At 42.6% G+C, this 24,267-nt stretch overlaps 1 protein-coding gene across 3 annotated transcripts in view; it reads left to right on the top strand.

Annotated features, from left to right (window-relative positions):
* Nucleotides 1-1,778: 1,778 nt before the first annotated feature.
* zgc:162952 (PKc_LIMK_like_unk domain-containing protein) overlaps nt 1,779-24,267 on the top strand; it is an 87,856-nt gene continuing 65,367 nt past the window's right edge. Inside the window, exons 1-2 of one of the 3 annotated variants that reach the window (XM_063073951.1) lie at nt 1,779-1,946; nt 2,041-2,239. In XM_063073951.1, coding sequence (XP_062930021.1) covers nt 2,076-2,239 — 164 coding nt within the window. In that variant the 5' untranslated portion in view covers nt 1,779-1,946; nt 2,041-2,075. Of the gene's footprint in view, nt 1,947-2,040; nt 2,240-24,267 lie in introns of those variants that run through there. The other 2 variants (XM_063073950.1, XM_063073949.1) reach the window with 2 other exon arrangements.

Below are 24,267 nucleotides of genomic sequence, written 5' to 3'. Positions count from 1 at the left end.
TTTAGTTTTGTACATGCAAGCAACTGAAATGAAGACTGCTCACCTTTGTAGCCATAGCAGAGTTAATGTTCACATTCATTCTGATACCTGGCTTTGATATTTACTGGTAATTTGTTTTAGAGTCAGGCTTGTTGGACTGTGGGTTAATGATATTCCTATGAAAGAAAAATGCATGAATATGAAAGGTGCTTACTTTTTTCATTTCGCACTGCTGGGCTGGGTGTGGGAATCCCCGGTGGAGTTAAAGAGATACTGTACTTCCATGGTGACAACATGATTTGCTTGAAATCTTAGCAAACCTGAGAAGTTTACGCTGCAATCGTTTCAATGCTAATTAGGCTCGTTACTCATAAGATTGTCCAAGTTGAGACAAATGTCTGAGGACTGCACTGCAGTGGTTTGTGGGAGGTGGCATTACTGCAAGTTCTATTTCTTTAACATTGTTAGCTGGAAACTTCGAGGTGTCCTGTCAGCTTTTCATGAGCCTCAAACTGGAAAAAAAGGAAGGCTTTAGACAATTATCCCTCACTTTTAAAAATAATAAAGAGGCTATGATTTTATTAGAAATATAAATTAAAGTTTGTAAGAATGTGATACTATTTTGAGGTGGCTTCCAGTTGGAGGTAACCTTAGAATTGTTAGAGGTTCTGATGAAGGGTCTCGGCCTGAAACGTCAACTATTTATATACCCTTTTCCATAGATACTGCCTGGCCTGCTGAGTTCTTCCAGTATTGTGTGTGTGTATTGCTTGGATTTCCAGCATCTGTAGATTTTCTCTTGCTTGTAATTGTCCCCTTAGCTGTGTTTTATGCTGTTCATTTTAAATCTGTCCAAAATGAATGCATGTAGTGCAGAACGATGCAGAATATATATAGTGCGGCTGGACTCCAAGAGTTCTGTATTAATTCTTCTGGCAGGTACGAACTCTGTCTCTTGGATAAGCTCAATCGAATGTATTTAGGCTAACAGTTCTCATGGTGATACTGACAATGGAATCTTTCTGTGTGTACCTGTCCAGCACATTTGCAAACACTGAGTTCATTCACTGCAGGAAATGGTGGTTTTCTGTGTGTACAGAACACTTTGAGAAATATTTTGTTCCGTTGGCATATTTACCAGAGTGCAACCTGATCTATGAAAAAAATCATGCAGGTCTCAGAAGATATTTTTTTGTTTGTATGGGGCAGTGTATTTACATGAATGGGTGTATCTGGATAGATAGAAACAGTGTTGTTGAGATTTCAACAATCAAACATATTTGTAACATGATTATAGAAATTCTGACATTTTTAACATAATATGGTAAAGCACTTTGGTCCATGATGTTGTGCCAGTCTTTTAATAACTGTAAGATTAATCCTTCCCTCCCACATAACTTAATGTTCCTAATGTATACGCCTCCATCACCACTGAAGAAAGTGTGCTCCACAAATTCAACATTTTGTGTGTGTAAAACAAAACTACCTTTGACATTCTGTCTATACTTTTCACTAATTAACTTAAAATTACAGCCTCTTGTATTAGCCATTTCCGCACGGGCGGGGGGGGGGTGTCGCTGTTATCCACTCTGTCTTTGCCTCATAAACACAATATGTACGGAAACACAATAAAAATACGACGATTGTCAGAAATGTTGAGAAGCTTGGGCAAATGCTGACGGCTTTAACTTGTCTCGGAGCCGAGGGGCGTGGCTTTGCCGTCAGTCAGGATTTCCCGGGTGGAATCTGTTCTGGCCCACCCACCTGTCTCGGTCACGTTGCACGAATACCTGAGGGGGTGGGGGTGTCGCTGCCTGGCTGTTGGATAATCACAGTTAGGGAGATTACCTATCTGAACGCGGGCAGGGCAAGTGCGCAGAGTCGGCGTTGCTCTTGCTCAGAGCTAGTGCGGTCAGCCGGCTCCACTCAGGAAATCGACGTCCGTGCTTTGCGTTAAGTCATGATAGGTACTGAACAGTGCACGCTCTGCATTTGTAATGGTACTTTAGAGCTGCCTTCTTTACCTTAAATGTTTTACTGATTTTTTTCCCCCCGTTGTAGACCTACTATCATGTGTGAGACTGAGATAATCTCCAATGAGCCCAGTCGCCCAACATCACCGTTCTACGGGGAATCATCCGATTCGTACTACCGCGTGGATCGGTGGCAGAAACTCCGAACTGCTGTCAGAAAGCTGGAGTTCTGGGAAAACTTCAGCTCCGAATTGGCAGGAAGTGGGTTCTTTTCTAAAGTGTACAAGGTAAGGGAAACTGTCCACAATTTTGAGTGCTGCTTTTTGTGTTTGCTGATCTCTTTCATCGATCGGCTGAGTGCTGTGGAAATGAGCAGCGTGAAGGCGTTACTAGGCGATGGATCGAATTTCCTTTCAGGTGCACGGTGCTTGGATGTGATAATTAGGTAACTGTTGTTCGGGTTTGCTTTGAGCTTTGTTGTGGCCCCACAAGTTTTTGGGTCTCTCGTATGGTGTCAGAAAATATTGGTTTATTATTGTCAGATGTACAAAAATACAGTGTCTTACGGAGCAAACCATTACACCGTGCATTGAGGTAGAACAAGATTAAACACTAACAATGCAGAATAAAGTGTAGCAGCTACAGAGAAAGTGCAGTGCAGGTAAACAATGAGATCATGACGAGGTAACTTGTTAGGTCAAGAGTCCAACTTATTGTGCAAGGGATCCATTTAAGAGTTTGATAGCAGGATAGGCGCTGCCCTTGACTTTGGTGGTGTGTGCTTTCAGACTTTTGTACCTTCCTGTGGGAGAGGTGAGAAGATAGAATGTCTGGATGGGGGGGGGGGGTTGATTACAAGCAAGAGAAAATCTGCAGATGCTGAAAATCCAGGCAACGCACACAAAATGCTGGAGGAACTTGGCAGGCCAGGTGGCATCTATGGGAAAGAATCAACAGCTGACGTTTTGGGCTGAGACCCTTCATCAGGACTGGAGAAAAAAAAATGAGGAGTCAGAGTAAGAAGCTGGGGGCAGGGCAAGAAGAAACACAAGATGATAGGTGTAACTGGGGGGGGGGTTGAATTAAAGCTGGGAAAGTAATTGGTGAAAGATACAGGGCTGGAGAAGGGAGAGACTGATAGGAGAGGACAGAAGGCCATGGAAGAAAGAAAAGGGGGAAGAGCACCGGAGGGAGGTGATGGACAGGTTAGGAGATAAGGTGAGGGAGGGAAATGGGAATGGTGAAGGGGAAGAGGTGGCATTACCAGTAGTTTGAGAAATCGATGTTCATGCCGTCAGGTTGGAGATTACCCAGACCTGCGATCGCGACTGTACAGTAGGCCATGAACTAACATGTCGGAATTGGAAGTGGAATTAAAATGGGTGGCCACTGGGAGGTCCCACTTTTTCTGATGACGGAGCGTGGGTGCCTGGTGAAATGGTCTCCCAGTCTATCCCGGGTCTCACCAATGTACAGGACGTTGCATCGGAAGCACTGGATCCTGCGGATGATGCCGACCAGACTCTCAGGTGAAGTGTCGCCTCACCTGGAAGGACTGTTTGAGCCCCTGAATGTTAGTCAGGGTGGAGGTGTAGTATTTGTTCTGCTTTCAAGGATGAATGCCAGGAGTGAGATGAAGTGAGGATGGACGAAAGGACAAGGGAGTTGTGTAGGGAGTGATCCCTGCAGAAAGTGGCGGGGAGGGAAGCTGTTCTTGGCGGTGGGACCCTGTTAGAGATAGCGGAAGTTATGGAGAATTATTTGCTGGACGTGGAGGCTGGTGGGGTGGCAGGTGAGTCCAAGAGGAACCCTATCACTGGTGGGGTGGCAGGAGGATGGGGCAAGGGCAGACATGCGCAAAATGGAAGAGATGCGGTTGAGGGCAGTGTGGATGGTGGTGGAAGGGAAGCCCCTGTCTTTGAAGGAGGAGGACATCTTTGTTCTGGAATGAAAAGCCTCACCCTGATCATGCTGGTTGCTTCACTGAGGCAATGAGAAGTAGAGACAGACAGAGACCATGGAGGGGAGACTAGTTTCCATAATGTGCTGAGCTGTGTCCACAACATTGCAGTTTCTTATAGTCATGGCCAAAGCAGTTGTAATGCCAAGCCATTATTCATCCAGATGGGGTGCTTTTTATGACACATTGATGAAAATTAGTAAGGATCAATGGGGACATGCCAAATATTTTTGGCCTCGTGAGGAATGTTGAGTTCTGTAAATTTGGACTATGTAAATATTTACTAGGATGCACACTCTCCCTGTTATGCATGTGTGTAGGAAAAGAGGTATTGGTGGATGTAGAGATGGCAGCCCTTGGTTATTGAAGGAAGACATTGGAAGTAAAGTTGTTTAAACAAAAGAAAAATGTGTGCTTGTTGTTTGGGCATTAACAAGGAAGTAGAGGTATTGATAACTTTTCTTGGCCATGACATCAGTGTGGTTGGATCAAGGCAGATTATTGGAAATGTTCATTCTTAGGAGCTAAAGGCTTTCAATCAAAGGTTTTCAAAGTCAGTATCCTGTGTGTGAGTGTTTCCAGTGTAATAGATCTTAAGGACTGCATGTCTGGACAGTCTTACTCATGCGAGAAATCTAAGCCAGCAATCTCCATGTCTTCTCATCTGGATTTGTCTACTTCCTGCTAGCTTGGTCTCTTCCCTCCTCCCCTACCTTTTTATTTTGGCTTCTGCTCATTTTCTTTCCAGCCTTGATGAGGAGTTTTGGCCCGAAACATTGACTGTTCAATTTCCTCCATGCATGCTGCCTGACCTGTTGAGTTGCTCTGGTATATGTGTGTGTATCTCCATGTTAAAACCTTGTTTTAATCATATAACATGCAGCATTTCATCCTACACTCTACTTTTTCACATGTACCATACAGAATACCAATTAAAGGTGTTACATGTAAATAGTTGAATGAAGCCATAAAGAAAATAAGAATGGGAGCGAAGCATTTTGCCTACTATCCAGTGACAAATTTGTAAACTAGCTTCATACACGTGGCTTTGTCCATCATCCCATAATATCTTCGGTCAACGGCAACGGTCGCCTCCCTTGTGTGTTCTGTAACCTCTACTTCAAAAAGACTTTGCCTCCACTGATGCAGGGTCTTGATCTGAAATATTGAGATATGACTTTTTTTCTCTCTGTACCTCTTCATAGTTAGAGGAATAGAGATGAAATTCTGTGGATGCGATAGAGACACCCGGATGGTATGTATGCCTCCCAGGTGCCAGGGTCTCGAATTGGATCTACAACATTCTAAACGGAGGGGGTGAACAGCCAGAAATCTTGTTACATACTGGCACCAATAACATAGATAGGAAATGTGAGGAGGTCCTGAAGAGAGGTTTCAGGGAGCTAGGTAGAACAGGGGAAAACTTTATCAATATCCTTGTGGGCAGGTTTGGTACAGCTGTTTGAGAGGATTTGAACTAATAAGGCAGGGGATGGGAACTGGATTGACGGTGCTGAGGATGAAGTTATTGGTTTACAAACAGAGACGGTGTGTAGTAAGACTACTAGCAAGGACAGGCTGACGCTAGGGCAAAATTGTAGTTAACAGGATGTGTTGCAATGTAAAAGGGGTCAAAACTGAAAAAGGGTGATGAATACAGGACTGAAAGTGCTGTGTTTGAATGCATACAGTATATGGAATAAGGTAGATGAACTTGTAGTACAGTTGCAGATTGATATGTATGACATTGTGGGTATTGCTGAATTGTGGCTAAAAGACAATTATAGCTAGGAACTTAACATCCAAGGATACATATTGTATCAAAAGGACAAGCAGGTAAGCAGAGGGTTTGGGGTGGCTGTGTTGCTAAAAAATGAAATCAAATCCTCAGCAAGGTGATATAAGATCAGGAAGTATAGAATCATTGTGAGTAGAGCTAAGAAGCTGCAAGGGTAAAAAGTCCCTGATGAGACTTGTATATAGACCTCTGAACAGCTGCAAAGATGTGGTCCACAAATTACAATGGGAGGTAGAAAATGAATGTCAAAAAGACAATGTTGCAATAGTCATATGGGGATTTCAATATGTAGGCAGATTGGGAAAATCAAGTAGGTGCTGAATACCAAGAGGGGGAATTTATAGAATGCCTGCAAGATGGCTTTTTAGAGCAGCTTGTGGTTGAGCCCACTAGGGAAGCGGTTCCCAACCACTGGGCCGCGGGCCATGAGGAAACGATATGATTTGGTGATATGAAACGATATGAGTCAGCTGCACCTTTCCTCATTCCCTGTGACGCCCACTGTTAAACTTTAACACACGCGAGGTCATCAGTGACCCAAGACGCAAATGACCCAAGACGCAAATGACCCAAGACGTGCAAAGGAATGGGTCCGTGACCCATTTGTGAATGTTTCCGGTGAATCTTCCATGTCAGCGTGGGGAAAAGTTCAACTCTTCGAGCTTGCAAATGACGATGGGCTGAAAAGTATGTTTGACATAACATCTCTGCCGGCATTCTGGATCAAAGTCAAGGCTGAATATCCTGAGATAGCCACGAAAGCACTGAAAACGTTGCTTCCATTTCCAACATCATATCACTGCAAAGTGGAGTTTTTTGTCATGAATACAACGAAAACTAAATTGCGGAATAGGCTGGACATAAGGAACCCCCTTCGAGTATCGTTGTCTCCCATCACCCCTCGATGGGACCGTGTTATTGCAGGAAAACAAGCCCAGGGCTTCCACTGATTCAGCAACATTGGTGTGTGGCAATGATTTTATATGTTCATACAAGGAAAATATGTGCTGTGTGTTTAATAGCCAAATGTTACTTAAAATGTTATGATGCTACTGACTTGTAAGTGACTTATAATTCAGTTGTCCCCAGCCTCCGGGCTGCGAAGAATACAACGGTGGCCGGAACGCACCCAGCACATCTTTTTTTAAAAAAAAAACCGAATAAACAACCGAATTAATTAGGTGCCGCCTGGTACATAAATGTCGGCCCAGATCAGAGACGATTGCCGATTGCATCGCCTCTGATCTGGGCCGGCATTTACGTGCCGGGCAGCACCTAATCGATTAGCTTGTTTATATCGGCATTTTTTCTTAAAGACGGGCTGGGTGCATTCCGACCACTGCTCTACCGCTGCATTCTTCACGGCAATGTATCAGCCCGTGGCCCGGAGGTTTGGGACCACTGTTATAATTCACTTATCACTACATTCATGCGAGGAAAATGTGCGCTGTGTTTAATATTAAATTCGTTAGATAATCCCCTTTAGAAACGAAATTGAATTTATTAGCCACTTATAAATGACTTATCACCTATATTCCGGTTGTGAGTAACACCCCCCCCCCGCCCCCGGTCGGTCGGTCCACAAGAATATTGTTAATATTAAACTCAGCCTCATTTTAAAAAAAAGTCAAATGCTATGGAAATGCCAAAAATGCTACCTGATGCGTCACAAGGCATGAAAAGCAACAACGTATATACAAAGGGAATTTTAGAGGAAGGAGAGATGACCTGGCCAGAGTTGATTGGAAGAGGACACCTGCAGGGGAGATGGCAGATTAGCAACGGCTGGAATTTCTGGGAGCAATTTGGAAGGTTTAGAATAGATACATCCCAAAGAAGTAGAATTCTAAAGGCAGGAGGATGCAACTGTAGCTAACAAGAGAAGTCAAAGCCAAAGAGAGAGCATATAATAGGACAAAAAATAGTAGGAAGTTAGAGGATTAGGAAGTTTTTAAAAACCAACAGAAGGCAACTTAAAAAGATTGTAAAGAAGGAAAAAGATGGAATATGAAAGTAAGCTAGCCAATAATATTAAAAAGGTGCCAAAAGTTTCTTCAGCTATATAAAGAGTAAAAGAGACGACAGTAGATATCAGACCACTGGAAAATTATGATGGAGAGGCAGTAATAAGGGACAAGGAAATGGAGGAAGAATTGAATAAATATTTTGCACTGTGGAAGACACTAGCAGTATGCTGGAATTTCGAGGGTGTCGGGGCAGAAGTGATTGAAGGTACCATTACTAGGGAGAAGGTACTTGAGAAACTGGAAGGTCTGAAGGTAGATGAGTCACCTGGAACAGATGGTCTACATCCTGGGGTTCTGAATTAGGTGCTGAGGAGATTGTGGAGGCATTAGTAATGATCTTTCAACAATCAGTAGATTCTGGCATGGTTCCAGAAGACTGGAAAATTGCAAATATCACTTCACTCTTCAAGAAGGGAAAGAGGCAGAAGAAAGGAAATTATAAGCCAGTTAGTCTCACCTCAGTGGTTGGGAAGATGTTGGAGTTGATTGTTAAGGATGTGGTTTCGGGGTACTTGGAGCCAGGTGATAAAATAGGCCAAAGTCAAGCATTATTCCTTAAGAGGAAGTCTTGCCTGACAAATCTGTTGGAATTCTTTAAGGAAATAGCAAGGAGGATAGACAAAGAAGAGTCTGTGGATGTAGTGTACGTGGATTTTCAGAAGGCCTTTGACAAGGTGCTGCTCATGACGCTGCTTAACAAGTTAAAAGTCCCTGGTACAGGAAAGGTATGAGCATGGGTAGATGATTGGCTGACTGGCGGGAGGCAAAGAGTGGGAGTAAAGGGAGCTTTTCTGATTGGCTGCCAGAGACTGGCAGTGTTCCACAGGGGTCTGGTTTGGGACTGCTTTTTCCCTTGTATGTCAATGGTTTGCATGAAGGATTGTTGACTTTTTGGCCAGGTTTGCAGACAATACAGTACAGAGATAGTTGGAGTGACACGTAGTGTTGAGGAAACAGGGAGTTGCAGATGGAGAATAGGCTGATCTAATACAGCGTTGGGAAGTGTATAGTCATGCACTTTGCTAGAAGAAATGAAAGCATAGATGTTTTCTAAATGAGAGAAAATTGGAAAAAATCCGAGATGCAAAGGGACTTGTGACTCCTTATGCAGGATTCCTTAAAGTTAATTTGCAGCTTGAGTCAGTGGTGAGGAAGGCATGTGCAATGTTGGCATTCAATTCAAGAGGACTAGAATATAAAAGCAAGGAACTAACGCTGGGGCTTTATAAGACACTGGTAGGCCCTCATTTGGAGTATTGGGCCCCTTGTCTAAGAAAGAATGTGCTACCATTGGAAAGGTTTCGGAGGAAGCTCACAAGAATGGTTCTGGGAATGAATGGGTTACTGTTTGAGGATGGAGTGATGGTTCTGGATCATTTCCGACTGGAATTCAGAAGACTTTGCGGCGGGGGGGGGAGAGATTCTCATTGAGACTTATCAAATGTTCAAAGTCCTCAATAGAATGTACGTGGATAGGATGTTTCCTGTGGTGGGGTGGTTTAGGACCAAAGGGCACAGCCTCACAATAGAGGGGCGTTCATTTAGAATGGAAGTGAGGAATTTCTTTAGATGGGTAGTGGTGAATCTGTGGAATTTACTGCCACATGTGGCTGGTAGAGGCCAAGTCACTGGGCATATTTAAGGCAGAGGTTAATAGATTCCTCATTGGTCAAGGCATGAAGGTTGAAGCGGGGAATGCAGGAGATTGGGGCTGAGAGGAAAATGGATCAGCCATGATGAAGTGGCGGAGGAGACTCAGTGTGCCAAGTGGCCTAATTCTGCTCCTTCATCTTATGGTCTTGTAATGTTTTTATCAATTACTCTAATCTAGGTGTGCAACATTGAAGGGAAAATTGGAGATTATTGTATTTGTATGCAGGTGCAACCCTTATTCTTTTCAGTAGTAGGGATTGTTATTTTGGGAGGTGATGTCGAAGTAGCCCTGGTAAATTACTTTAATTGAATTGTACTGAGGTTATTGATTTCTTTTTTGTGTGTATGAGCTGTACACATCTAAGCAAAGAATAATCTGCACCATTCCCAATTTGTGCTTTGTAGATGATGCAAAGCCTTGGTAGAATTAGAAGATAAATAATTTGTCACTGAATTCTCATTTAATAACCTGCTTTTGTACTGAGGATATTTACTTGGCTGAGCCAACTATGTTTCCTGGAAAGTTGATTTAATGGACGTTTTAACGTTGTAAATTACAGGAAAATGTCTGTCTTTTGGAAGCCATTCCTCATAATTTAACAAACAAGGCAAAATCTGCAGGTGCTGGAAATCTAAGTGTAGCACCCACCCCCCACCCCCGGCCAGCCTCAGGGTCGCTCGGCTCGCTATCGTCTAAGGAAACAGCCCTTGGCCCCAGCAAACTGGGTAATAAGTTTGCGTGGATGCTGTGTGATGTACCCCACCCCACTCAAATAACAGACAATACACCAGATACGATTAAATGATTTACAGTTTATAGATATTACTGGAACTATATAATTAATAGAGAATAAAATATAAAAGGAAAATAAAAGGCGCCACACTTATCAAAGTTCAATCTCTTCATGCACAAACAGTTGGAGCTCAGGACCCTTCATCTTCACCCTGCGACCCTTCGGACCACCTCGACCGGCCGCCTGGGACCAACAACGGTGGTTGACCAGATGCTCCACACAAGTCTGTCTCCGTCTCCTCTCCTCGCCGAACGCCCTGCTCGGCGTCTGACCCCGTTAGCGGACATCACAGTACCTGGTCCATCTTCTGTCTCTCTCTCTCCCGCCTTCTGCCCCAAAACCCCACACATACAGTATCTTCAAATACACCAAAAACATAACAACTATCCCAATTGGTTCGTAACATAATCTTATCACACTCCAAGCCAAAACAAGCTGCTAGCGCAAGAACTTTCTCAGCGTTTAACATAACAGAGAAGCATTCCCAAGTATAACATAGCAAAGAAGCCATTTTAATTAGCCTACACAGTAACATAAAAGACAAAACCCCCTTACACAAGCAACACACACAAAATAGCTGGAGGAACTCAGCAGGCCAGACAGCATCTTTGGAAAAGAGTACAGTGGATGCTCTCAACACGCTGGAGGATCTCAGCAGGTCGGGCAGCATCTGTGGAAACGATTAGTCAATGTTTCGGGCTGGAACCCTTCATCAGGACTGAAGAGGGAAGGGGCAGAGGCCCTATAAGGAAGGTGGGGGAAGGGTGGGAAGGAGAAGACTGCTAGATTCCAGGTGAAAAACCAGTAAGGGGAAAGATAAAGGGGTGTGGGAGGGGAAGCAGGGAGGGGATAGTAACGCCAGTGATGTTGTGGGGATGGAACTGGACTCTCTGACGGTGGTGTCTGAAAAGAGGATGCTATCCAAGTTGCATGCCATCTTGGACAATGTCTCCCATCCACTACATAGTGTACTGGCTGGGCACAGGAGTACATTTGGCCAGAGACTCATTCCACCGAGATGCAACACAGAGCGTTATAGGAAGTCATTCCTGCCTGTGGCCATCAAACTTTACAACTCCTCCCTTGGAGGGTCAGACACCCTGAGCCAATAGGCTGGTCCTGGACTTATTTCCTGGCATAATTTACATATTACTATTTAATTATTGTTTTATTACTATTTATTTATGATGCAACTGTAACAAAAAACAATCTCCCTTGGGATCAATAAAGTATAACTACTATGATAGGCAGAAAAGGTGAAGAAGGAATAGGGGAAAACACTAAGGGTAGTAGAAGGAGGCGGAACCATGAGGGAGGTGATAGGCAGCTGGGGGAGGGGGCAGAGTGAAATAGGGATAGGGGGAGGGAATTACTGGAAGTTGGAGAATTCTATGTTCATACCAAGGGGCTGGAGACTACCTAGACGGTATATGAGGTGTTGCTCCTCCAACCTGAGTTTAGCCTCATCATGGCAGTAGAGGAGGCCATGTATGGACATATCTAAATGGGAATGTGAAGCAGAGTTGAAGTGGGTGGCAACTAGGAGATCCTGTCTATTGTGGAGGACAGAGCAGAGGTGCTCGACGAAGCAGTCCCCCAATCTGCATCGGGTTTGACCCCAGCATCTGCAGAGTATTTTTTGTTTACAGTGGACACTGTGGTAGCGGGTCTGGGTGAGCACATGGTCCTGTGGTAGCGGGTCTGTGTGAGCACATCAGGTGAGCCAGTCCTGATGAAGGGTCTCAGCCTGAAATGTATACTATAATCTTTTTCTATAGATGCTGTCTGGCCTTTTGAGCTCCCCCAGCATTTTATGTGTGTTCCGTGTAATATAACATTTAAGTACCATTTCAAATTGCATTCTGGTACAGCTACTGTGAAATATAAATCCTTTGGTCGAACTGTATAGAATGGCTGTAACGTATTTCATTACATTATAGTCATTTTTTAGCCTTTAAATTATTATCTCTACGTGTTTATTACAGTTTAATAGAACCATGGAAAATACAGCACAAAAATGGGCCCTTCAGCCCATCTATCCATGCCAAACCATTTAAACTGCCTACTCCCATCGACCCGTTTTTGGACCACAGCCCTCCATACCTCTACCATCCATGTACCTATCCGAACTTCTCTTCAACGTTGAAATCGATCTTGTGTATAGCACTTGTGCTGGCAGCTCTTCACACTCTCATGACCCTCTGAGTGAAGAAGTTTCCCTCCATGGTCCCCTTAAACTTTTCACCTTTCACCCTTAACCCATGACCTCTCGTTGTAGCTGCACCCTTGGTGGATAAAGCCTGCATGCCCTATCTAAATCCCTCATAATTTTGTATACCTCTATCAAATCTCATCTCAATCTTCTATGTTCAAAGGATTAATGCCCTAACCTATTCAATTTTTCTTTATGACTTGGGTCCTCCAGACCTGGCAATATCCTCGTAAATTTTCTCTGAACTCTTTCAATCTTATTTACCTTCCCCTGTAAGTAGGTGACCAAAACTGCACACAATACTCCCAAATTAGGCCTTGCCAGTGTCCTGTACAGCTTCAACATAACATACCATCTCCTGCAGTCAATACTTTAAAGGCGAATGTGCCAGAAGCTTTCTGAATAATCCTACCTACCTGTGATGCCACCTTCAATGAATTATGGACTGTATTCCCAGATCCCTTTGTTCTACTGCACTTCCCAGTGCCCTACTGTTCACTGTGTAAGACCTACACTGGTTGGTTCTATTGAAGTGCAACAGCTCACACTTGTCTGCATTAAATTCCATCTGCCATTTTTTCAGCCGATTTTTCCAACTGGTCCAGATCCCGGTGCAAGCCATGATAGCCTTCTTTGCTCTCCACTATGCCTCCAAGCTTAGTGTCATTCAGAAATTTGCTGGTCTAGTTAACCACATTATCATCCAGATCATTGATATAGATGAAAAATAACAACACTCAGCACTGATCACTGCGGCACACCACTAGTCACAGGCCACCAGTCAGGCAACCATCTGCTAACACTTTCTGCCTTCTCCCGCAGAGTCAATCTCTCATCCAATTTACTATCCCATCTTGAATGCTCAGCAACTGAATCTTCTTGACCAACTTCCCATGCAGGACCTTGTCAAAGGCCTTTCTTAAGTCCATGTAGACAACCTCCACTGCCTTGCCTTCATCCACTTCCCTGGTAACTTCCTTGAAAAGCTCTATAATATTGGTTAGATATGACGTACCACACACAAAGCCATACTGATTATCCTTAATCAGTCATGTCTATCCAAATGCTTATATTTGGATAGACAAGGAAGGTTCCTTGTAAAACTTTCCATTACCTTCCAATAACTTTCGCACTACTTATATCAAGCTTAGTCACCTATTATTTCCAGGTTTATTTTTAGAGCCTTTCTTAAACAGCAGAACCACATCGGCTATCCTCTGGTACCTCACCTTGCTCTTGTATATAAACCCCTAAGCCTCTTTGTACCTCTATTGTTTCTAACCTTTCATCCTGTGGAGGATGCATTGTATTTTGTTCCTTTTGTGGTTCAAATATGCCTAAATTGAAATCATTCACTACAATCTGTCTATTTGTTTAATCTCCTAATAATCTTATTGTAATTTTGTTCTTTCTCCACATTGCTTAAAATGCTGCTTATCTTTGTGTCATCAGCAAATTTTGTGAGGCTGCTTTCTATTTCATCAGCTAAGTATCTTGAATAGTGGAGAACCCAGCACATTTGTGTGGAAAATGCACTGATTGAAGGGATATAGGATTCCTTTCCTGTAGTGCTCCAGTAAAGTGAGATGATGCATGCTTTGCTGTACTCAGCTGCACCTTTCGGTATTATTGTGCTTAATTGGTAACAGCACTGGAGAACTATCTTCAGTGGGTCTGGGCCAGTAAGGTTGCAAGTGTAAACCTGCATCAACCATTTCAAAGCATCCTCAGCTAACGCACACAGCTTGAGATGATACAATCTGAAAGAGCAAGAAGATATTGCACCTGGAGGCTCAAGCTACTTTTTGACACACTGAAACACCATTTTTAAAAAGGTCTGGATAAAATTAAGAAAAAATTAGGCAGCAGCAGCTACATACTGTAGAATGGGCTGCTCCCGTGCTTCAATCACTTCCCAACCCCAATTTTTTTTTTAGATATTTTAAATTCATGTAGTTTAACATTATAAACACCATTAGTACTTCTCTGAACCTTGATTATTTTGGTTAAAATAACATCAGTTTCTTATTCTCAATTTATGACTAACACATTCCAATTAGTATTTTCCTCATCTGTACAATCTATGCAATCTTATTCCTTTTCCATGATTTCTCAATGTAAGTGTTAAACACCAAAATAGAGGCTAATCAAGTATTCTCAGAGGTTTTAAGTATACTCTATTTATTAAAAGTTCTTGTGCACTGATCAGAAAGCTATACTTCCAAGAAGTAATTTATCGGTGAGTATGAAGACTTAATGGTTTTGGAATGTGCACACAGTGGCCATTTTATTAGGCATTCCAGGGACAAAGTCACTTAGATGTTTGATCTGAACAACAGCTGAACCTCTTTGATCATGTCTGCATGCTCTCGAGCATTGAGTTGCTGCCATATGATTAGCTGATTAGATTTTTGCATTAGTGAGCAGATGTATAGGTGTACCTAGTAAAATGACTACTGACTAAAAAATGTGCAAGATTGAATAAAAATAACTTGGGAAATCCTGCTTGTTTGAGGAGATTGTAAAGGTCGCTCCTAGAGAAACAGACTTTAGAATTTATTATAAGACCATAAGCCATAGGAGCATAATTGGGCCATTCCATCATAGTGATTATTCCATTCCTCTCCAATTCTTTTTCCTGCCTTCTCCCCGTAACCTTTGTGCCCTTATTAGTCAAGAAACCATCAACCTCAGCTTTCAATTTTTCTAATGACTTGGCCTCCACAGTTATTTGTGTCAGTGAATTCCACAGATTCACCACCCTCCTCAGAAGGAAGGAATTCCTCCTCATCTCTGTTCTAAAGGGACATCCTTGTATTCTGAGCCCATGCCCGTGGTCCTGCACTACCCCACTACAGAAAACATCCTAACCACATTACTCTGTCTAGGCCTTTTAATGAGACTATAAGACATAGGAGTAGAATTAGGCCATTTGGCCCATTAAGTCTGCTCCGCCATTTCATCATGGCTGATCCAATTTTCCCCTCAGCCCCAATCTCCTGCTTTCTTAAAATATTATTATAGAAACCATAGAAAAACTACAGCACAGAAACAGGCCTTTTGGCCCTTCTTGGCTGTGCCGAACCATTTTCTGCCTAGTCCCACTGACCTGCACACGGACCATATCCCTCCATACACCTCCCATCCATGTATCTGTCCAATTTATTCTTAAATGTCAAAAAAGAACCCAAATTTATCACCTCGTCTGGCAGCTCATTCCACACTCCCACCACTCTCCGTGTGAAGAAGCCCCCCCCCAATATTCCCTTTAAACTTTTCCCCCTTCACCCTTAACCCATGTCCTCTGGTGTTTTTGTCCCCTTGCCTCAGTGGAAAAAGCCTGCTTGCATTCACTTTATCTATACCCATCATAATTTTATATACCTCTATCAAATCTCCCCTCATTCTTCTACGCTCCAGGGAATAAAGTCCTAACCTATTCAACCTTTCTCTGTAACTGAGTTTTTCATGTCCCAGCAACATACTTGTAAACCTTCTCTGCACTCTTTCAACTCTATTATGAACCTCTTTTGGATACATTCCAATGCCACCATGTACCTTCTCAGGTAAAGGCCCAAAACTGCTCACAATGCTCCAAGTGTGGTTTGACCAATGCCTTATAAAGCCTCAGCATTACATCCTTACCCTTGTATTCCAGTCCTCTCAAAATGAATGTTAACATTGCATTTGCTTTCCTTACTAGCGACACAACCTGTAAGTTAACCTTTAAGGAATCCTGCACGAGGACTCCCAAGTCCCTTTACATCTCTGATTTCTGAATTCTCTCCCCATGCCTTTATCTCTTGTACCAAAGTCCATGACCACACACTGCCCTACACTGTCTGCCACTTCGGTCCATTCTCCTAATCTGTCTAATTCCTTCTGTAGACTCTCTGCTTCCTCAACGCTATCTGCCCCTCCACCTATCTCAGTATTGTCTGCAAACTTGGCTACTAAGCCATCAATTCTGTCATCCAAATCATGACATATAACGTGAAAAGAAGCATTCTCAATCCCGACCCCTGCAGAACGCCACTAGTCACTGGCAGCGAACCCGAAAAGGCCCCCTTTATTCCCACTCTTTGTCTTCTGCCAGTCAGTCATACCATGGGCTCTTGTCTTGTTCAGCAGCCCCTTATCAAAGGCCTTCTGAAAATCCAAGTAAGCAACATCCACTGAGTTGCCTTTGTCTATCCTGCATGTTATTTACTCAAAGAATTCCAACAGATTTGTTAGGTAAGATTTCCCCTTAAGGAAACTATGCTGACTTTGGCATATTTTTATCATGTGCTTCCAGGTATCCTGAAATCTCATCCTTGATCTTCCCTGACACTTTAATGTCCTTTCCTCTGCCTCTCTTGCTTCTTGAAGAGTGGAGTGATATTTGCAATTTTCCAGTCCTTTGGAATCATTCTGGAATCTAGTGATTCTTAGAACATCACTACTAATGCCTTCACAATCTCCTCAGCTACCTCTTTCAGAGCCCTGGGGTGTAGTCCATCTGGCCCAGGTGACTTATCTACCTCCAGAGCTTTCAGCTTTCCAAGCACCTTCTGTTATGTGGAGGGTTAGCTTATTTGCGGATGGAAAATTGTTCCGGAAGTCGCTTCCACTGTGCTGATTAATGATGTTCCTTCCTGAGGTGTGTAGCCAGCATTCCATTGGTCAGCTTCCAGTTTCTGGTCCCAGGTCATGCGTTGTGATACCAATTGGCTTCTGGTCCTCAGGTGTATAAAGGTGAACTCACATGTGTATGTCTCTCTTTTTTGCTCTGAGCTGCAGACAGCACTAGAGTAACCATTTAGAAGGTGTGTTGCAGTTAATAAGTGGAGGGGCTTGTTTTGGAAGCACACCTGGTTAAATAGCTGTTTACTGCTCGTTTAATCTTGCTGTGTAACGTGGACAGATTAACAAGTGTAGTGAGTACTTAATGCTGTAGTTTCAATCGTTCGGGTGTCTTGGATGAGTGCTTGTTCGACTTGCATGTGAGTGAAGTTTCGTTGCTTGCTTGTGAATAAACAGTTGCTGTACTTGTCCTGCAATAGCGTCTCCTGCTGCACCTACTGAACCTGTGAATCTGCTCCTTCACCTTCTCTCTCTTTAACGAACTATAGAAGTTTATTTACATAACAATCACACAAGGTACAGATAGTCAGTATTTACAAGACTGAGTACACTCAGATTAAGATATGGTTACTACCATCTATTAAACAGTCAACATCCTGAGAGGCCCACTGCTCCTGGAAGTGCCCCAGTGTACTGATTGCCACTGCGTACTCTCGCTCTAAGGAGAGCTGGGCACAAACATATCCTCGGAATAGGGGCAGGCAGTGCCTTCCACTTTCTGCCACCTGGACCCATGAATGCCCATCTTAGCCAGGCCCAGGAGCAAGTCCACCAGGAGATCCTCCTTACAATCCATCCCTTCCGAACTGCCTTCTACTGAGCACGAGCCACGACGCCCACTTCTGTCCCCTGATACTTTTGAATTTCAGCACATTGATGGTATATTCCATGAAGTACTTATTGAGATACTTGTATAAAATACTTGAGTTTTTCACCAGTTTACCAGTCAACCTAATACATCCAAAGTAAATCAATGTTTAATGAAGATGCACAATAAGGAGCATGCTAATATTAGCATAATATTTCAAAGCACATTTTTAGATATTAAAACACTCAATAAAGTTATATTATTGCACCTCTAATTAAATTATGAAGGCACAGTTAATTATGTTCTTTGAACCATTGCTGGTGTTTATGGAGAATGGTGAGTTTTTCATGGTGTTATTTAACTTGGCAGTAACAGTGCAGTCATTACTGTAAAACAAAGTCTTTGTGTAAAAGACCAAATGTCACAGCAGGCCTGTACTCAAATTTTAAATGTAGCTACTTTCAAAATTTTGCAATACAGATTTCATATGATATCCTGCAATATTGAGGTACTATAATTAGTTTTATTCTTTGAAAGTAAAACTAATTAGAAAATGATATGTTAATTTTGAAACAGTATATAATTAAGTTGCATGAAAAATGATTTGTAATAATCTATGGAAATCTAGAGGATTAAGATGTGTATTATTTTCCATTTTTAGTTGTACAAATTTGATAAGGCACCTTCTATATTATAATATATCGATATTACAGATTATATGATCAAACGCGGAAACTCCTTCAGTTTGGAACATTTGATTAGTACTGAGTGTTGTTAAAACTGTGACTATTTCTGATTGGAGGATATGTGTCAAGCAGAAAGTTGAATCACTTTTTATAGACTGGGCTCTTTTCATTAACTAGCAGAAGATGCTGTACAGCTTTTGATGAAATTGTATGGACTGAGTCTGCGGGAATATAGCCTACACCTCCTGGGTGTAGGTGAGGGCAGCACTGCCGATCTGTTTGCTAATTGTGCTAGCTTCTCCAGGAATGATTGCAATGAAGAACACTGCTTGCCTTCATCCTTGGCTCACCTGCTAAAGAACCCACATCCATACTTTGGTTATCTCTAGACTTGACTGTCTAGATTGAGGGTTCCCAATCTGGGATGTACGGACTCCTTGGTTATTGACAGGGCTCCATGGCATAAAAAAGTTTGGGAACCCCTGGTCTAGATGCTCTCTGAATCATTAAATCTCTGTAAACCTAGCTAATCCAAAATTTAACATGCAGGTAGTCTTGTGCGTTCATTGACCTAGTGTTTACTGACCGGCATAGGAATCCTCTCTGGTAATGTTTTGAATTTTCTATTCTCTTCCTTGGTTCCAAATCACTCCATCAACTTCACTCCTATTTTTTTTTTGTTGCCCACTTTGAACTCAGAAGTTTGAACACATGGATGTCATGGGCTGAGGACCTGTTTCTATGCTGTACAACTCTGTGACCAGCCCCTACACACTATCTGATTGTAATGAAAGGCTACAGTGAAAGTTGTTGTGTCTGTGTCAAAGTAAGGTTGTTAGCAAAGTATGTATATGTCACCGTATATTCATTTGTTTTGCAGGCATTTCGGGAAAATAAAGAACCATAGTAGAATTTATGAAAAACTGCATAAACAAAGACTGACAAATAACCAATGAGAAAAAAAGACATTGTGTTTCTCTCTCCGTAAAGGTTCCCTGAACTGCTAAATACTTACAGAATTTTAGAGTTGTGTAGAAGTAGAGCACAGAAACAGACCCTTTGCCCCATCTAGTCCATGCCAAAAGCATTTAAACTGCCTACTCCCATCAACCTGCACCAGGACCATTTCCCTCCATACCCCTGCTGTCCATGTACGTATCGGAAATTCAAGTCACCAAATTTTCTGCGTTTGTCTCCACTTATCCCACTGAAACACCAATTCTGCTGAATCCTCCGGACACTTGTTCATTATGCCCAGAGCTGGAACATCCTTTTTAGATTCTTTGTAACCTTTTAAGAATTGATGGTACCACATTGTATGATTTTGGATGCATTGTTGTAATGGACATTTTCCATTAGTTGAGAATGTACTGCCTTCAGTAATGCCTCAAGGATGTGTGCTTAGTCCACTGCTCTATTCTTTGCACCCACGACCATGTGCCTAGGCACAATTCAAGCACCATCTACAGATTTGCCAATGACACACCTATTGGCAGAATTTCAGGTGGTGACGAGGAGGCGTACAGGAGTGAGATAGATCAGCTGGTTGAGTGGTGTCACAACAACAACCTCGCACTCAACATCAGTAAGACACAGAAATTGACTGTAGACTTCAGAAAGGGGAAGTCGGTACACAGATCAGCTCTCACTGGGGGATCAGAAGTGGGAAAGGTGAACAGTTTCAAATTCCTGGTGCCAATATCTCTGAAAATCTATACTGTGTCAAACATACTGATGCAATTACAAAACAAAATCTGACGGAGGCAAATTTCATTAGGAGCTTGAGGGCACTTGGTATGTTATCAACGACTCTCACAAATTTCTACAGATGTACCATGGAGAGCATCCTAACTGGTTGCATCACCGTCTGGTATAGAGGGGCCACTGCACAGGATCGGAAGAGGCAAACTCAGCCAGCTGTATCATGGGCTCTAGCTTCCCCAGTATTGAGGACATCTTCAAAAGGCAATGCCTCATCATTAAGGACTCCCATCACTTAGGATGTGCCCTCTTCTCATTGCTACCATCGAGGAGGCGATACAGAAGACTGAAGCCATCCACTCTGTATTAGGAACAGATTTCTGAATGGGCAATGAACCCATGCATACTAATTCACTTTGCTCTTTTTGCACTACTAGTTTATTGTTTATCTAGTTCTTAGTGGAAGTTGAAACATATCAGCTCCTGCCTGAGAGGCAACTTAGATCCACTTCAATTTGCCTACCGGAGCAACAGGTCCCCAGCAAGTGCCACCTCATTGGCTCTTCACTCAATTCTGGAACATCTGGACAGTAAAGATATATACATTAGGATTCTCTTTATTGACTAGAGGTCAGCACAATGCCATTATCCCCTCAAAACCAATCAATATGCTCCAAGACCTTGGCTTCAATACCTTCTTGTGCAATTGATCCTGGATTTCCTCACTTATTGACCCCAGTCCATTCAGATTGGCAACAACGTCTCCTCCATGATCTCCATCAGCACAGGTGCACCCCAGTGCTATGTGCTTCGACCCCTGTTCTACTCGCTTTACACCTATGATTGTGTGGCTAAGTACAGCTCCAATACCATATTCAAGTTTGCTGATGACACCACTGTTGTGGGCTGTATCAATGGTGGTGATGAATCTGCATACAGGAGGGAGATGGAAAATATGGCTGAATGGTCTATAACAACACCCTCTCTCTCAATGCCAGGAAGCCCAATGAGCTGATTGTAGATTTCAAGAGGGTGATACCAGAGCCCATTGAGCCAGTCCTCGTCGGGGAATCAGAGAATCAGAGATGGAAAGGGTCAGCAACATTAAATTCCTAGGTGTAACTTCAGAGGATCTGTCTTGGACCCAATGCATCAATGCAAATGCAAAAAAAAGCAAGGCAGCGTGTCTGCTTCCTTGGGAGTCTGCAGAGATTTGGCATGTTCATCTAAAACTTGGACAAACTCTTGTGCAGTGGAGAGTATATTAACTGGCTGCATCGTGGCCTGGTACAATGCCTTTGAATGGAAGATCCTATTTTTAAAAAAAAAGTAGTGGATTCGGCCCAGTACGTCATGGGTAAGATCCTCTCAATCACTGAGCACACCTACGTGAAACGCTGTCATAGGAAAGCAGCATCCATCATCAGAGATCGCCACCACCCAGGCCGTTTTCTTTCCTCGCTGCTGCCATCAGGACGAAGGTATAAAAGCCTCAGGATAGGCACAACCAGTTTCAAGAACAGTCACTACCCCTCAGAAATCAGGCTCTTGAACAAAACGGGATAACTACGCTCACTTACCCATCCATTGATAATCCCACTTTTAAGACTCTTTATCCAATTATCTCATGTTGCCATTATTTATTGCTATTTATTTATATTTGCATTTGCACAGTTTGTCTTCTGCACTCTGGTTGATCTTTCATTGATCCTGTTATAGTTACTCTTCTGCAGGTTTGCTGGGTATGCCAGCAGGAAAATGAATCTTGGAGTTGTACGTGATGACATGTATGCACTTGGATAATAACATTTACTTATTATTTATTGCACCTGTGATATTAAACCCGATTCTGATTTCTTTTGGTAGACTGCCCTTGTTATTTGCACTGGTAAGCCCTGCACTAAAAAGCCCACAGTCATTATAGCCACCGTGGACCCTAAAAAGTTATTGCCCACTATGACTTCATAGGCCAGCAGTGTGTCAATCTACCTGTGAATGAGCTTCAAACCTAGCAACCTCCACTGTTCGCCCATTAAAACTTGCCCCAAGCTAATTATGTTTGTTCTCACTAGAGACGTAACTAACAGTTATTTACAGGACACTCCAGTCGTGTGCAACCAGCTCACCAACGTCACTTTTGGTTCTGGGATTAACCACCTGCGTCACACACTGGGAAACGCAGTACTTTATTGTGTACACACATAGTAGCACAATATCCAGTCCTAAGACTAACAGTGGGGCTGCAGTTAATATTGCTGCTGCACAGCTCCAGCTACACAGGGTTGCTTGTGGCCTCTGGCGCTAACTTTGTGGGGTTTTTTTCCTCCCTCTGAGCATGTGGGTTTTTCTGCCACCCGTTTCCTCCCACATTTCTAAAGCTGTGCCTGTAAATTAATTAGGTATTGTACATTGTTCCCTGCATAGCATGGTTGCAGGAAAATCAGAGGAGTCATTGGGTTTCTGAGAAATCATAGGTTGCAAGGAACAGGAATGGTAGTTTGGTTCTGAGAGCTGGCATGGACTTGAAGAACAAAGTGGCATTCTCTATGTCATTAGAAAGTATGAAAATGGGAAAATAATGTGAAAAGATTGTAAGGCAATAAGAGTCTGGTTAATGTGGCCAGAACTGTCCCTGATCTCGTGCCATATTTCCATCATTCTGTGATGAACAGTTATCAAAGCAAACAGCATGGTTGAATTAATCTAAATTTGCACTGAAGCCTATTTGTCTTGGCAAGATTGTTATGAGAAACCATGAATAAATAATAGTCTTTGGGGTCTGTTTGTACTACCGTTATTATTGGCAGGAGTTGTATAGTTTGAATTTTAAGATCTTGTCTGCTTCCAAAAGTGTGGAGAAGGTTTAGGCATGGAGTGAGTGGAAATTGCTCTGAAAAGATTCACCAAGTTCAAGGATGCCAAGGTTGTATAAACATTAAAAGTGAGCTTGAATGCAACAGTAGTATTTATTTTAGTTTTCAAACTGCATTTGCATTTGAACAGCATTTACTACTGTCCCAACAGCATGATGCTAAAACAATTTAAGCAGAGCTAACAGTTAAGCTGCTTATTACAGCACAGGCAGTTCATAGTTCAATCCCCATTCAATCACCTTGCAGACTGCAACGCAGGGCAGCTGTATTAGGAACTGTGGAGAAGATATGGATCCCTAAACACATGCAATAGACCAATGATCCCAGGCTCAGATGTTTTATTGCAATATTATGCACACATTAAAATACTGACTTCATCTATACAGTGGCATGCAAAAGTTTGGGCACTCCGGTCAAAATTTCGGTTACTGTGAATGACTAAGTGAGTAAAAGATGAACTGATTTCCAAAAGACATAAAGTTAAAGATGGCGTATTTCTTTAATATTTTAAGCAAGAAAACTTTTATTTCCATCTTTTACAGTTTCAAAATAACAAAAAAAGGAAAAGGGCCCGAAACAAAAGTTTGGGCACCCTGCATGGCAGTACTTAGTAACGCGCCCTTTGGCAAGTATCACAGCTTGTAAACGCTTTTTGTAGCCAGCTAAGAGTCTTTCAATTCTTGTTTGGGGGATTTTCGCCCATTCTTCCTTGCTGAAGGCTTCTATTTCTCTGAGATTCTTGGGCCATCTTGCATGCACTGCTCTTTTCAAGTCGTCACTTTTTATTGTCATTTCAACCATAACTGCTGGTATAGTACACAGTAAAAACAAGACTATGTTTTTCAGGACCGTGGTGCTACATGAACAATACAAAAACTACACTGAACTACGTAAAACAACACGAAAACTACACTAGACTACAGACCTACTCAGGACTGCATAAAGTGCACAAAACAGTGCAGGCATTACAATAAATAATAAACAAGACAATAGGCACAGTAGAGGGCAGTAGGTTGGTGTCATTCCAGGTTCTGGGTATTGAGGAGTCTGATGGCTTGGGGGAAGAATCTGTTACATAGTCTGGTCGTGAGAGCCCGAATGCTTTGGTGCCTTTTGCCAGATGGCAGGAGGGAGAAGAGTTTGTATGAGGGGTGCGTGTGGTCCTTCTTAATGCTGT

Source organism: Mobula hypostoma, chromosome 21 (assembly GCF_963921235.1).
Source record: "Mobula hypostoma chromosome 21, sMobHyp1.1, whole genome shotgun sequence".
Classification (NCBI taxonomy): domain Eukaryota; kingdom Metazoa; phylum Chordata; class Chondrichthyes; order Myliobatiformes; family Myliobatidae; genus Mobula; species Mobula hypostoma.
The sequence above is the reverse complement of the archived record's forward strand: the minus strand, read 5'-3'. Positions and strand labels throughout refer to the sequence as shown.